This window comes from Macrobrachium rosenbergii, chromosome 25 (genome assembly GCF_040412425.1).
Source record: "Macrobrachium rosenbergii isolate ZJJX-2024 chromosome 25, ASM4041242v1, whole genome shotgun sequence".
NCBI classification, from domain to species: domain Eukaryota; kingdom Metazoa; phylum Arthropoda; class Malacostraca; order Decapoda; family Palaemonidae; genus Macrobrachium; species Macrobrachium rosenbergii.
Window position 1 is genome coordinate 38,554,410 of NC_089765.1, and position 17,500 is coordinate 38,571,909.

The 17,500-nt window shown below is 34.6% G+C and overlaps 1 protein-coding gene across 14 annotated transcripts in view; it reads left to right on the forward strand.

The window, feature by feature from the left end:
- The window catches only part of LOC136852581 (calcium-transporting ATPase sarcoplasmic/endoplasmic reticulum type-like), a 98,925-nt gene that overhangs the window by 8,919 nt on the left and 72,506 nt on the right, over window positions 1-17,500 (forward strand). For all 14 annotated transcript variants that reach the window (XR_010857188.1, XR_010857189.1, XM_067127404.1 and 11 more), the window contains exons 2-3: window positions 8,739-8,944; window positions 12,827-12,927. Coding sequence is in view for 12 of the 14 variants with exons in the window: in XM_067127404.1 (XP_066983505.1) it covers window positions 8,827-8,944; window positions 12,827-12,927 (219 nt within the window). In the remaining 2 variants the exon portion in view is untranslated. The remainder of the gene's footprint in view (window positions 1-8,738; window positions 8,945-12,826; window positions 12,928-17,500) is intronic.

The window sequence follows — 17,500 nt, forward strand, 5'->3', positions numbered from 1 at the left end:
GATAATGATTCCACTTCAGGCAGACTTGCGCGTGCTAATTATCCAAAGCAAAGCCGTGTCGATCAATTGTGAATGTATCTGGAGAACGAACGCCTGAAATCCTGGGAAACCAACTATAGTGATGATGATGTCACTCGAACTCTACCCAGATAAACAACCAAGACTTATTTTTATTGTCAATTATATTTTTATTCCTAAAAGTTAAACATACAATATCACCTTCAAAAACATAAAACAAACACAAAACATGTAACAGAAAATACTATAAGAAACACACCCGAGGATGTAAAACACATAAAAACAAAAAAAAGGAAAAAACTATACGATAACAAACAAAAAGCATAAAACCCGTAGGCATTCAGCATCTAGATGAAGCAGTCCACGAACAAATCCGTGGGGTAAATATTACCGAAATGAAGTCCCTCATCAACTCATACTGTAACAGCCACCCAATATGAAACGGAATACATGCGTGCTTTCTCGTTAAGTTAAAAAAAATAAATAAATAACATAAAAAAAAGGAAAACCGCTTGTTCAATGCTTGCAAAGACCACTAATGAATGGGTAAACGAGTAAGAGAGAGAAAGGGAGAAAGTATCAGTGCTGGATTCGGACCACGATGCCCACAAAAATATTTGACGAATATGGAACATGACAAAAGAATAATTTTTTTCCCTCCTACATCTCTGGCTTTGATAGAATAGATCACACACTCACACACACATACATACATACATACATACATACATACATACATATATATATATATATATATATATATATATATATATATATATATATATATATATATATACTGTATATATATACATATACATATCTATACATGCAGCTTATTTAAAACTGAAAATATACACTGACACTAACACATATATATATGTAAGTATATATGTACAGTATATGTATACATACATATATATGTACGCATATATCTATGTGCTGTAGATAGACAGACAGACAGACATACAATCACGCACAGTTTATTCAAACCTGAAAATATCTGTGACCCGTATGTCACTGTAACTCTGACGTAGGAAGGAAGAAAAACAATGGGCCGCGGCGTGGGACACATGTCAAGTTACTACGTCACAGCTCAAGAACGAATGTGATACAATAGGAATTCGTGTCTTCAATAAGAGAGCCGTGATTACGCCACGTTGTTGTACGAGTGGCTGTACGCGTTTCGTGTGCAACATATCATTCGTTTACTTTCGAATGTCCTTTAAACTGATCTATTATTATTATAATTATTATTATTATTATTATTATTATTATTCAGAAGATGAACCCGTATTCATATAGAACAAGCCTACATGGGCCAATGACTTGAAATTCAAGCTTCCAAAGAACACGGTGTTCATTTATAAGGAGCTAAAGAAAATGACAGGAAATACAGAAAGAAGACATTATCACATAATAATAATAATAATAATAATAATAATAATAATAATAATAATAATAATAATAATAATAATAATAATAATAACCACAACCATTATAACAATATTAAAAATAACAGAGTGGAAATCTTTTCTTTCACGAAACTAGAAAGTTCAGCCTTGATTCACAAGTGGCTACTGTCTTACTTTTATCTTAAGCTACCCCATCTATTATTATTATTATTATTATTATTATTATTATTATTATTACTACTACTAATCAGATACATGAACATCACGTTACGCTCCCCAAACTCATTTCCTGCAAGTTGCAATTGGGATTACCTCTAATGATATTCAAACAGTCTTAGTTATCAAACATTAAAATTACTTTGTACCTGCATTCACAATTTCCTATACATGCACAATTCACGAATCTCTCCTCAGGGATGCGGAAGTGCTTTTTGGAATAACGTAATTACAGCCACAAATTAACAATAGCCAGTATCAAAATATTTAGTTCATGTTATTCATAAAAATCAAATACCTAATTTTGGTTATTCACGAAAAGACAAAATTTACATGAATTCAGGAAAATAAAATACAAATCTTCTGTTTTTAATTCACAAAAAAATATACACACCTGGAAATTCATCAAAAATGAAAAATTACCTTTAGTAATGTCAAAGTTAAAAACCGCGATGAAAACGCTGGAAACGAATCTCAAACAAGCTCTGAACAAACTACGCAAAAAAATACGCTATCATTAGCATCCATTCGTCAGCTAGCACATAAAATGTGGCAAAAATTACAATGTAATGATTATAATAACTTTGTGACTTCAGGCAAACAAAACACCAATTCCTCGCAATGACAAACGATCGGATCTTGCAGAAGCAAACAAAGACGCGCGGAATGCTACTGCACGCAACTGGGTCATTAGGGATCTTTGTCTTCTGTGTCAACTGACAAAACGCATCTGCGCTGCAACCACACCCGCTCGATGTTTTGATTGAAATGCCACGAGCGAGGTCTTTTAGACCTTGGCTACGAGGCTCGCGGCATCGAGACGGCGTTACGCTTGAATGGGACTATTTATGAATTAAAAGAGGGAACGTCTTTGCGGCTTTTCTAATGCTGCTATTTTCTGGAGTGCTTCTCTGTTTTACAAAGTCGTTTTGTATTGAATTTATGGTACCGAATAGATAAAAAAAAAAAAATCATCTTTTGTAAAAGATGAAAATATTGTAATTTTGTGGTTAATAAAACTATCTATCTATCTATACACACAACTATATCTATATCTATCTATCTATCAATATATATATACATATATATACTGTATACATACATATATATATATATATATATATATATATATATATATATATACACGTATGTATATATACATATCTAATAGCAACAGACACTGATGTGAGAGTTTATGAATGCTGTAGATTGCTTAGTGAATTGCGGTGTTAAGCAACAGCGGTGTTAAGCAACATTTAATCTGATAATAATAATAAGTAAATTTACTTTTCGGAATAGGTGGCCTGGCAAAGCTCCATAATTATTCCTTTTCAAAGCAGGTTAACTTCAATAACCATCTGCTAGTAAGATGAGATTCTAAAGCACTTCTATCCTTCCCCTTTATTGTCTTCCTTAGACCTGAGCTATGCGAGTGTATCCGGCTGCCAGTTCCGACGGCATTCACAAGAAAAAAGAAAGTAAAAAATGCGTCAAAGTTTCTTCGGCGCAATCGAGTTTTCTGTACAACATAATTATAATGTTGTATGCGCCGCGGCCCATGAACCTTTCAGCCACGTCCCGGTGATGGCCTGTCCTATATCGTTGCCTGACGCACGATCATGGCTAACTTAAATATAAAATAAATAACCTTAAATAAAATGAATAACCTTAAATAAAATAAAAACTACTAAGGCTTGAGGGAGGCAATTTGGTATGTTTGATGATTGGAGGGTGGATGATCAACGTACTAATTTGCAGCCCTCTAGCCTCGGTAGTTTTTTTAGATCTGAGGGCAGACAGAAAAAGTGCGGACGGACAGACAAGGCCGTTTTCTTTTAAAGAAAACTAAAAATCGTAAAACAAAATTCATTCAATGTTATTACAAAGCAAAGTCCACCTCAACCGTCTCTCTTCGCTGTGTCACAACGCAGCACAAATTTTGAGTGACAGTCACCCCAGAGAGCGAATTTGTTTTTGCTCGTTGTCAAAACCACACTAAAATGACACGTATCAGTAAAGGAAAAATGTTCAAACGCATTCAATGCAGTTAAATCCATTTTTTCGTTTTGGAAGGAAACAGACAACGCCATGTTTAATTACCAAATGTAATGTTTAGAAGTTTCGTGTGTACAATATGTACACACACACACACACATATATATACATATATATATATATATATATATATATATATATATATATATATATATATATATATATATATTTATACACATACACACACACATACCCACACACTGTAAATGTATGCATACATACACGCATATGCCCATTACAGATTGTGACTTCAGAAAGCGTGATCTCTGTTTTTGAGACAACATTTTGGGAATAAGGTTGGTAGAGCCACTGCATATACATACATCACAAAGGCAGACTGGTGGGTAAACACAGCTTTTTCCAATAGTTTCACAGTTTATCTTACTTATATACATACGAGTACACATCTCTTTCATCTTAAGAATACGAGAAGATAATTGTGTTTTATGTTAAACGGACTTTAAGCCTTCCGATGTTAATCGTACCGTGTGGTGGAGAATATAATAATAATAATAATAATAATAATAATAATAATAATAATAATAATAATAATAATAATAATAGGGATCGTGGTGTGATCAGTAGCACACTCGCGTACCAATCACATGGAACAGGCTCTAATCCTGGGCAAGGAAGGGCGTATGGGCAAGCTCTATTAAAAGCCACTGTACCTCTGTTCACCTTAGCCGTGAAAAACAGGAACTTAGGTGCATTCATTTGTCACCAGTTTGGGCTAACTTATGACGTTAATTCATGGGAATAAATTTATCAATAAATCCATCACTTACTGGTTAAATGGTCAAAAGTTTCGAGGCAAGATGCTAAAAGATGGCGGAAAACGTCCCTGTGTGTGGCAACTATGATGGAAAATAACATGCAGTAGCAACCTCACACCTCAAGACTTACTGAGAAACAAACTTTTGGTGCTGAGGGATAAAAATAATAATGATATCGATTGTACTGTGCGAGCTTGTTAGCGCGCGCTACATGAAGTGGAACCTGGCGCTGCTGTCTCCCCTACCCTCCCAATCCCCTACCTACCCGGCCCCACCTGAGGCAGACAAACAGGTTTGCTGGAAAAAGGTGGATGTCTCCCCTACACCCCCTGTTCTCTTACCTACTTCACCCCACCCGGCCCGGACAAACCAGTTTGCAGAGGGTGGGTGAGTGGCTGTATCATGTCTCTCCTACTGTCACCCAGGGGAGGACAAACAAGATCCACTCGGATTTTATTATTATATATATTATTATTACACTGCCATTTAACTCATCTTCCGTCCCCCAACCCCCTTACACAATAATTATTTAATATTGCTAAGAATATACCACCGCAATCGAGGGTTACATCACTGATAGGCTGTTTGTCAGTCAATGACGCGATAAGATACAAGACTACTGATACAGGTGAAGAGAAGCACTTCTCGTGTAATCACTTCCATTCACAACTAAGAGATTGAGCAGGAATTTCAATTATGTAACAAATATGTGTTAGCTCCAAACTATGCACTGAGTTCTCTGTCTCTCTTTCTGTCTCTTATTAAGAATTGTGGAGAACCGAATGGTTAACAGGCCCTAAAGCCACACCTCTGATAGGTTAGGGAAGTGAAGTTTGTTAATATATATATATATATATATATATATATATATATATATATATATATATATATATATATATATATATATATATATATATATATATATATATATATATATATATGTATATATATATGATGACAGTTCTTTTAGGTTGAAAACTGAGTTAAGTCAACAGATACCTTGAAGTTTCAAGATTGATAAACTGTCTGCATGCTGAAGTTCTGAAAATCATAAATGTCACAAAACTGAACAAGCAATCTCATCAGGATTAAGTTCCACAAATATATGAATTTGAATGCAATACTATAAAAGCAATTAGATACACAAAATATACTCAAAAATGAACTAAAAGTTTACTCCAACCTTCAAAAACTAGGCCAAAACGGATAAAATGCATTTAGATTGCGCTTCGATAAATAAAAATCCACTTAATACCTCCACTTAATACGATGACAACCAATACACTGATAAATTCACCACTTTTAAAACTATATTCGAACTCAAATCGCTGGAATATTTTACACACACCACTTATAAAAAGCTAAATGAATTTCTGTTTTAAAGTTAATAAACACCATACTAGATATAATTTTAAAATGCCTGATAACTTGCGCTACTTATAAAAGCAAAAGCCAGTTATATAAACTACCTCAATAATTTGCACCAAATACAAAATGGACATAGAAATTAAATAAAGGTCCTCAAAATGTTAACTTGTCTATAAAAGGCATCTATGAAAAAAAAAATCTTACCTGCTATTTGCACATATAGTAAAAAAAAAAAATAAAAATTGCAACATTTCTAAATCGAACATAAAAATTAAGAGCCCCCCAAAAATGAACCATACTAATGATAAGCAAAATTTAAAAAAAAACGAATCACCAGTAATTAAAATAAATGGCGATATCTCTTATGTTATCTCAACACGATATCGAGGGGTGATCGAACGAATGAACGAACGAACGAACAAACTCCTCTTCCAGGTCCCGGGAGAGACGGAACGGCCCGTCGTCGTCGTCGTCGTCCTGATAAGCAATTCTGATAAGCAATTGATATGAGGACGGATGTCAATATTCCCTGACAACTTTGCGTCTCGCGATCTGCACTTCTTGGGGACGATGCCACCAAGAGGAAATATTATTTGCACTTGGCTTTCGTCAGATGTTGCGATAATAATAATAATAATAATAATAATAATAATAATAATAATAATAATAATAATAATAATAATAATAATAATAATAATTAATAACAAAGGTTTATTATAATTATTATCGTCACCATTACCATAAAATTAGTTCTTATTTATTTTCAACATTGTATTCTCTCGATTATTATTAATTTATTAATTTTTCATTTTTGTCAGCTGCAAATACATATAATTATTTCCAACATTACTAAGAAGACCCATTCTGTTCAGATCTAAATGATCAAACTACGCCGATAACAAATTTATAGTAAATATCCATGAGCCTTCATATACCCCACACAGCACATTCTCTGAGAGAGAGAGAGAGAGAGAGAGAGAGAGAGAGAGAGAGAGAGAGAGAGAGAGAGAGAGAGAGAGAGAGAGAGAGAGAATTTAACTGTAAATCAATTTTCGGTGCTGCTATAGTATGTTATCTACCGAGCTACTCGCGACCTACCAAAAATTGGGATGCTATCTACCAAACAACCCAATTAAGGCCTATGGCAATTACTTCCTCAAACTATATACAAAACTATTTGATCCCCCAGGGGCTAGTACTAAACACGGGGAAACAGTGACTCACCTACACTGTTTCGCCGTGTTTAGTACTAGCCCCTGAGGGGTCAAATGCAGAAAATGGATGGTAGATAGACTATAGTAGCACCCACTTTTCTCTTGAAATAAATTGAAATTTTTGTGATTACGAAATAAATTAAAAACGATAGACTACCTTCCAGCATTAGGATGAACAATGTCTGCGTTATCTCCGTTATATAAACAGATTATCTCCTCTTCCTGAGGGAAGAGCCTATATGTATACAATGTGCCGAGACAGAACAATAAGGACCGCCAATGCAATGATAATACTAATTAAAGTAACTGAGGACATTGCGGCTCTCTTATTTTACTTCCAAGCGAAAACTTAAAATATAATAATAATAATAATAATAATAATAATAATAATAATAATAATAATAATAATAATAATAATAATAGATGCATGAATAAACTACTGAAATATAATTATAATTACAAGACTAAACCCACTAATCATTCACACTTTACATACAATACTTACATGAATATACAGTAATATTCACACACGACAAATGTATAAAATACATACTACCGTATGTATGTATTGTGCAAAACATACATACAGATTTCTGAGCATGTGTGAAAGAAATACATACACAAAAACATTTCAAACCACATCTGAATACATCTATTAGATGTGGTAAAGAGAGATAAGAGCGGAGGCAATAGGCTTATCTAGCATATCTGTAGAATTTCTCTCCGAATTACATAAACGTGAATATATGACCAGATGGTATATTTGTAAGCTGTATGCGTTAACTAGAGCGGATTTAATTAGATAAATGAAATATAAGCTTACTATTAGTTACTGTAATTCCTCGATAGTATTTCCATATTTATTATTATTATTATTATTATTATTATTATTATTATTATTATTATTATTATTATTATTATTATTATTATTATTATTGGAGGAACACCTCCACAGTTATGTATGGGTGCGTATATTTAAAGATAAATCTCTACAGCTTTCGGGAATCTGTTCGAGAGCTCTCTGTAGAGATGTATTTTTAAATATACGTACCCGTAGATGACTGTGGTTTTGTATGTTGTAAGCTGTATGTGTTAACTAGAGCGGATTTAATTAGGTAAATGAAATATAAGCTTAATATTAGTTATTATTATTATTACTGTTATTATTATTATTATTATTATTATTATTATTATTATTATTATTATTATTATTATTATTATTATTATTATTGAGGAACACCTCCACAGTTATGTATGGTTGCGTATATTTAAAGATAAATCTCTACAGCTTTCGGGAATCTGTTCGAGAGCTCTATGTAGAGATGTATTTTTAAATATACGTACCCATAAGTAACTGTGGATTTGTTTCTCCATTTCAAGATTCATGCCTATGAGTAATTTTTAATTATTATTATTATTATTCGAACATGCAGTCAACAACTGCGTGCTTGTAATATAAAAAAAAATGTCTGAACGGACACCACTCCAGGAAGGAGCTTTCGAGAGCCTGCTCGGTTCCCATGTTCCAACTGAAGATGGGAGGTGATTAGTCTGTCGAAAGGTCCAAGGTCCATAATAGTCAAAAACCCATAATACTTCCTTTCCATATTAAATCTTATATATGCAAGTTGTTCTTTTACTTCAGTCGATCTCAACTGTTGTTCTTCTTCTTTCCACAGAGTAGCAGAGAGTTGAGGGGCCAGGTAAAAAAAGTAGATCGCCCGCCGGCTACGCATCGAAGCCGAAAGAGCCATCCTTTCCACCAACATGGAGGACGGCCATTGCTACCCCTTCGAGGACGTTATCGCTCACTTCAACTGCAAGGAGGATACGGGCCTCACTGTTGCCCAGGTCAAGGAGAACCAAGAAAAATATGGCCCCAACGGTAAGACATATGTCACGCTCGACTCCACTATAGTTTAAGGTAGCACCTGTGCCGCAGAGCACTGAACTACAGCGACCCTCATTCCAAGGAAATGTCTGGAATAGAACATGAGAGAATACGGGATTTAGGCCTAAGGCCAAGCGCTGGGACCTATGAGGTCATTCAGCGCTGAAAGGGAAACTCACAGTAAGATGGTTTGAAAGGTGTAACGGGAGGAAAACCTCGCGGTTGCGCTATGAAACAACTGATAGGAGACGGTGGCGAGTCAGATGGGAAAAAGAGAGTATGAACGGAGGTACAGTAAAAGGAATGAAAGGGAGTGCACCTAGGGGCCGAAGGGAAGCTGCAAAGAGCCTTAACGTAATGCCTACAGTGCACCGCGTGAGGTGCAATGACGGCACTAACCCTCTACGGGAGAAATGTCTTGGTTAAATTGATCTAGCTTTCGTGTCAGTGTGTGTAGCCTAAATGTTTGCCAAGTTTTCGGAAATCATCAACTTCAAAATCTGATGATGAGTTAAAGATCAATAAAGGAGCTGACTGCTTAAGAAGCCAAGACCTTCAGAACACAGTACAGGAACCTCTAACTTATAATCTACCCATTTTGCAGCCTTTGATAAATTCGAAAAGCAAGCCAACATCTTTTGATACAAGTCTGTCAGTTCATGTTAGAACGCTTTCAATAATAAATTAGCCATATCCTACTTTTCACAGAACTCTCAAAAGTAACTTTTCTAATCTAAGAAGTCAGGGAGTTTGTTTGCTATAGCTTGCAAATAGAAAAAAGGAGTCTAGGCAAAGAGTTGATGAAGTATATGAATAATTCAAAGGAAAACTGCACAGAAAAAAAGGAAGACAACAAAAACCACAAGAAAAGTCTTTCAGCAGTAAAAGCAAGCGAAAATTGTGATCAAAATCTATAAATTCACAAAATACAAATAAATGTAATTCATATTACTGAGTATACAATAAACATAAATAAATGCCAACCAACTAATCATAATTTTAGGTATATTCTTATGAACCCTACTGGGTTTTCCAGACAGTTTACAAAGAAAATGTCAATTAAAAAGACGAATTCTCAGGCGAATTTTCTTGAGAGCAATCTGGTAGTGGACAAGCGACTTTGAATTCTTAATACTTAAGATTTTTAAGACTGCTGCCATTTTTATTACCCATGCCAGGTATAATACAGATCCTATACAAGGAATACAGACATGTTTCATTTCTTTATAGAGAAACGACTGTCGTACTCTCATAATAACTTCAAGATGACAGTGTTTTCAATGGATCTTAAGATTATTAAAAACACGAGCATTTACAATTTCATACGAACGTGACAAAAGAGGCAACAGGAATGGAATACAGAGTTCAGGCCAAAGGCCAAGCGCTGGGACCTAAGAGGTCATTCAGCGCTGAAAGCAAAATTGAGAGTAAAAGGTTACAAAGGTGTAACAGGAGGAAAACCTCACAGTTGCACTATGAAGTAATTGTTAGGAGAGGGTGGCTAGCAAGAGGGAAATAAGATATGAAGTGGGGTACAGTACAAGGAATGAAAGGGGTTGCAGCTAGGGGCCGAAGGGGCGCTGCGAAGATCCTTTAGTAATGAAGAATCAAGAACGACCACGTAATACAGATAAGGATTAAGTAAAAAAAAAAATCCATGGCGATTTAAAAGATTCCAAAAAGTGCTTATTAATGCAGTTCGTTGATCTAGATCTAATTCATACCTAAAGCTTTAAGCTAGAATTTTATTCAATGCCTTCAGTCATTGCTGATAGCATCATATCTTCAGAAAGTCGCTAAGCTACGTTTTTGGATGGCATAAAAAAAGCATAGAAGCCATTCAATGTTTGTATTATTATTATTATTATTATTATTATTATTATTATTATTATTATTATTATTATTATTATTATTATTATTATTAAAGATGAATAAGAGACCTGCGGCTTCCTACTGGCCAGACCTTTTCGCACGTAAAGCAGTAACTAATGATTTCATGACGTCATCATACAGGTGTTATCATACCACGCTTGAAGTGTTCCAAAGCTTTTCATACCTTGCGCTTTAAATATATACGTGTAATGTCTGTATATGCAATACACCACACGAGTGTGCACAAGCTACGAGCTTCGTTTTACGCTCATTAACCTGTATATTCCAGATGACCATCGCAGACATATTAATAATCCCGTTTAATGAGTGAATGACGTCATCAAAGGGAAGTTACTGAAAATTTGCATTGCTGTCGTCTAACACCTGTTTCTCTCTCTCTCTCTCTCTCTCTCTCTCTCTCTCTCTCTCTCTCTCTCTCTCTCTCTCTATAGATACGTTCAGCCTTTTCATCAGTGATTTACTTGACATAAGAAACTTCTTTGTACCTTTATGTGAATGACGTACCGAGAAAAAAACGTTTCATACCACATGATTTTTTTTATTTCAAAATTAATATTAAAATTACTAATTTACAGTTTGTAATGATTTTCTTGGTAAGAATCTGTAATGGTTTTCGTGGTATCATGGAAGAACGTTCTAAAAAAATACTTCTTTTCTTAGAAAGCAAAATGTATACTACAGCCAAATTTCTCTGACGTCAGTGCTCTCTTCATTTCCAATTTTCTTATACAAAATATATTACAACTAAAATCTAAAGTAATTTCAATATGCAAATAAAAATATAAACAACAAAAACAGCTGGCTGCAGAAGCTATTCTGTAAGAAAATTAGAATGTAAACATGACCTTTCTTAGAAACTTGTTAATCTACATTTTTTCTAAATAAAATACTAAAAAATACAATATTCAGTACACAAGTTCAAAAACATTCAAGAAGACTTCTCCTTTCAGAAACTACTGCAATGATATTTTACTGTATTTTTCTCTTTATTTACATGTCAAACACCACATTCATGTGGGAGGAAGGACACCACATCTGTCCTCTCGTCTTATAATCAACAGTCATATCTTGTTACATTACGGTTAACACTCTTCCCTGGACCTTTCAATTTTATGAGATGACGCTACGCTTCCCTCATGTAGGGGAGAAATGAGTCAGACCTCAAGATGGCTATGTGTCTGTTTGGGACAAGAATGGAGGGAATAACTGATAGCCAACCACGATTTTCGTGAATATTTGAAATGCGTTATTCAGGCAAGGACTCTGCTCTAGATCACTATGACAGCAATTGCTATGAAATAAGTACTAATCCCTTGTCTCAAATTCATGCCTGAAAATCCGTCCAATTTCCGGCTGCATATAAATAAATATTTTGCCTTCATATAATCTCAGCCAATATAGATTCTGTACAAATGAAATAACTTTAATTTCTACCATCAGATCTGATGACACTTCGAAAACACTGAGACCAAGTAAATGTCAATAATCATATCTGCAAAGTTTAGACAATAACCTACTCATGACTGAATGGGAGTTCGTATATTTGTTTGAAAGGAGATCTTGCATATGAAGTTATATAATTTTTATAACGAAAAGGTTATCAATCATAAACAAGGTTGTATCGTACAATGGAAATATCTTAGTTTAAAACACACTTAAAACAAATGATTCCCATGACGCGCAAAAATGATCATTTGGGGGATAAACCTCAATTTTTTAGGATATTGAAAAAAATGGAATATCGTTTATTTATGTCAATTTGCAATTATTTCTTATTTTAATGGTTTTACAATATTTATTTTTCTTTGTTATTTCTCTTATAGTTTATTCAATGCGTCTGTATAGCATTATGCTTGATTAGAAATCATCACCATCATAATCTATATGTTCCTTTCTTAGCAAAAGTCTTGCTAATTTTGCCACTACCAATCCTGACATCCCTTATACATTATCTAATTCAGCCGTTCTCGTTGTGTCCCACAGAACTGCCAGCAGAAGAGGGCAAGAGTCTATTGCAGCTGATCCTGGAACAGTTCGATGACTTGCTTGTCAAGATCCTTCTGCTTGCTGCCATCATCTCCTTCGTAAGTAATCAAATTCATTATCTTTACTTTTATAGGCTAAATCTTCATTCGCTTATTCTTGTGCATTTTATTGGCTTGTTCGTGTGATGTGAATTACAGGCAAGATATATATAATATATATATATATATATATATATATATATATATATATATATATATATATATATATATATATATTTCTGACTCACATCAGGATCGAACTCAGGTCTTTCAATTGAAAGGCAAGGGCGCTGCCCACTAAACCATACAAGACTTGTATGGCCTAGTGGGCAGCGCCCTTGCCTTCAATTGAAAACCTGGGTTCGATCCTGATGTGAGTCAAATTTATTTCTGTTCCACGCGTGATTGTGTGTTGATTATATATATATATATATATATATATATATATATATATATATATATATATATATATATATATATATATATATATATATATATTTTCTTCTTCTTCTTCTTTTCACGATCAGTGACCCAAAAGGATGAAATGCGTGCTTCGAGTTTACACTATCTCGCTTTCATGCTTTCATTACGTGATGGAGTGTTTCCATATATCACCTTTCTTCATTCAAGGGACTTCTTGTAATGTTAACCGGTTACATAATTTTAGCTACATTTTTTACATTTCCTATGCCTCGAAAATCGATCCTCTCAACCTTTTACACCTTATTTCAATTTCGTACCCTTAACTGCTACAACTTTCTATGTAGTTCAATCTTTCAAATCGCGTTGCTTTAAATTCAGGCTTAAATTTTTGTTTCAAATATTAGGTCATTAAGAGGGCTATTCCTACAGTGTATGGCCATAAGCGATGGATAAAATTGAAAATAATGTTAGAGTCAGTAACTTATCTAGGTTGCTGATTTCAATGAAATATTTGCAGAAATGGAAACATTTCTGTAAATACCGACACATCACTGGATCAGCGGAAAGAAATTAAATAATCCTTCTGTATGTAGAAAGACTGGTAAAAGAGAATTTAAGAGCAACTCTGCCCTTTTATCCAAGAAAACGCAGATAGAATATATAATTTAGGCCAAAGGCCAAACGGTGGGACCTATGAGGTCACTTGGCGCTGAAAGGAAAACTGACAGTAAGGAGGTCTGAAAGGTGTAACAAGGAAAACCTTGCAGTTGCACAATGAAACAATTGTTAGAGAGGGTGGAAAATCAGATGGAATATAGAGAATATGAACGGAGGTACAGTAAAAGGAATGAAAGGGGTTGCAGCTAGGGGCCGAAGGGAAGCTGTGAAGGACCTTAAGTAATGCCTACAATGCTCCACGTGAGGTGCACTGGCGGCATTACCCCCCTACGGAGAAGAATATTTACCCTTTGTTCGTTCTGAGTCATGGCACTCAATCCTTACAAAGGTCAGATATATGGCAATTTACAGCAGCTTAGTTAAGCTATAAACTACAGTCATCCGAATAATAACTTCATGTATTTTGCCTTTATATATGGATTAGAATGCGAAGAAAACTATCACTATAATCGAGATCACATTAATGTAAAGTTTAATGATTTACTACTGAAAATGATGAGGGTCAGATGTCTGTAATTTGTAAGACATCGCAACCGGTCAGTGACACCGATATGTTAATTCATTTATACTAAACATTCCACTCATGAGATTTCAAACTTTATTTACGTTAATCAAAAAGAAAAAGAAACTGAGAGATCAGCTGGTTGAGCCTCATGACGTCATCAAGAAGTCACCAGATGACGCAATCGCTCTCAAATGCTTTTAGCAGTAGCAAACCTCACCAAATTCTTAAGCTCAAAAAGCGTAGAGAGACAGTACACTTGCACTGTTTGCAGTATATTGATACTTAGATGTAAGGCGGACTGAAAATGCTATTTACTTTAAATGAAATTATATAAATATATACAGCAAACACCAAAAAAAATTCTAGACGCTATAGATAGCTCATATGGGACGCTCAGCAGGCGTGCATTAGAACGAATTTTGAAGATAAGGTGACTTGCATTAATTCTCTCTCTCTCTCTCTCTCTCTCTCTCTCTCTCTCTCTCGCATATTTTCAATTAACATAAAGAGTTCGACTTCGTACCTTTAGCAGCCACTTTAAATCAGCAGAAGTTGCAGTTTCATCATATAGATGACTGTGTTACTAAAGTCAATTATCGTCATTGACATCAACATTTCATTTTACCTTGGTTACGAACGAGATATCTGGACATCCTTTCTTCTTTTCTTTCACTTTTAAGACAAAATTTTATTTCTAAATATCACGATTTCAAATATTATCCTCCATACAGTGGCAAGCAAAAGGTAGCTGCTCGGTCATTTAAACAGACGCACAGGAGAATGTTTCATATTTTCTGTCATTAAGCAAATGGTACGTCAAAAGGAACGCTATGAAATTCAATGCATTGCGTGTTGGGACAGTCGGCTTATGGTATGGGCAATCGAATATTCCTATCAAAGCTAGCCACAAGGAATATAATCTCTAAAGAGAAATCTCTTTAGCCCTTATAACGATTCATATGAATCATTAAACCTTAAGCTTTTTAGAGACAAAGTTTTTTTAGAAACAATTCACCCAAAACAATGGACAGATTTAAGCACTTCCATCCACGTGATAAGTTTCTTAGGTGGAATTTCCCAGGTAAGAAGGAAATACCTTGCCAGCGGTGATTCAAACCCGGGTTCCAGTTGCCCAAAACAGTCTCACAATTATGCAGACCAATGGTCGATCCCAGATAAAAAAGGGGCCACAAAATTACGTTTCCTAACATCTAAGAAGCGAAGTTGGTACCTGTTAGTGACTCGACGATAGTAGGCCTTAGTTGTGTTTGAGGGAGGGAAACGCGAGGAAAAAATAACAGAAGCGAGTAATCTGTTAAAATATATACCAATGCGTAATTTTTAAAAAGAGGGGGGAGGGATTCGACGAGCAAATCATTATCAAACTAGGGCGAAACCATTCATCCAGATTTTCTCTTCCTCTTATATATTTACAGTAAATAATATAAATATATATGTATATACAGTATATGTACAGTATGTATGCATGTATTTATATATACAATATATTATATATATACATATATATACTATATATATTATATACATATATATATAATATACATATATATAATATATATATATATATATATATATATATATATATATATATATATATATATATATATATATATATATATATATATATATATATATATATGCTGGTCACGTTTTAAGAAACATACTAGCCGAAGGAGATAAAAAGTAGATGGAAACAAACTGAACAAGAGGGAGCGAAACCAAGACATAATATTTATCCCTACTACTACTGTCCAAGTTCTTGGTTGCCACTAGGTCAATACTCAGTATACAGAGTAATTCATTCAATATGACATGGAGCCTACACGTGACCCACTGAGAAGGAGAGAGTCGTTAATATATACTGGTATAAATTTACACTAAGAGGGGGGGTTTAAAAAGTTTTTGTTGTTATAGATGCGCAAACAGGGCAATCGATTAACTGGTTAGATATAAATAATAGATCCAAGTACAAAAAGTGAGAACAAAAGATATACTGAGAGAGAGAGAGAGAGAGAGAGAGAGAGAGAGAGAGAGAGAGAGAGAGAGAGAGAGAAAAGTTAAATTACATAAAAGTCAACTGGGGTAAATAAAACAAAAATGAGAATGCGATAAGATTGAAGATGAGAGAGAGAGAGAGAGAGAGAGAGAGAGAGAGAGAGAGAGAGAGAGAGAGAGAGAGAGAGAGATTTAAATCACATAAAACTCAATTAGGGGTAAATAAAACAAAAAATGAGAATGTGATAAAATTGAAGAGAGAGAGAGATTGATTTAAATTACGTAAAACTCAATTAGGTGTAAATAAAACAAAAATGAGAATGCAATAAAATTGAAGATGAGAGAGAGAGAGAGAGAGAGAGAGAGAGAGAGAGAGAGAGAGAGAGAGAGAGAGAGAGAGAGAATTTAAATCACATAAAACTTAATTAGGGGTAAATAAAACAAAAATGAGAATGTGATAAAATTGAAGATGAGAGAGAGAGAGAGAGAGAGAGAGAGAGAGAGAGAGAGAGAGAGAGAGAGATTTATATCACAAAACTCAATCAGGGGTAAATAAAACAAAAGTGAGAATGCGATAAAATTGAAGATGAGAGAGAGAGAGAGAGAGAGAGAGAGAGAAGAGAGAGAGAGAGAGAGAGAGAGAGAGAAATTCCGCAACGAAAATCAAAAATCAACTTAGGTCGTCGACTTGACAGTCTCAGCCAGGAAACGGTATAAATTATCAAGTTTTCTCAAGATAAAAAAGGTCTTATGGTTGCAGGAAGTGAATGATTAAATTTCTCGTCTATGACGCAAATAGCCGCGTGATACAGTATTTATCCAACTCTCTCTCTCTCTCTCTCTCTCTCTCTCTCTCTCTCTCTCTCTCATCCAGTTCAGGTTTATCTCACTCTCATTCTCATTTCATTTACCTCTAACTGCTGTTCACAAATTGAATGTAACTCTCTCTCTCTCTCTCTCTCTCTCTCTCTCTCTCTCTCTCTCTCTCTCTCTCTCTCTCTCTCTTATCCA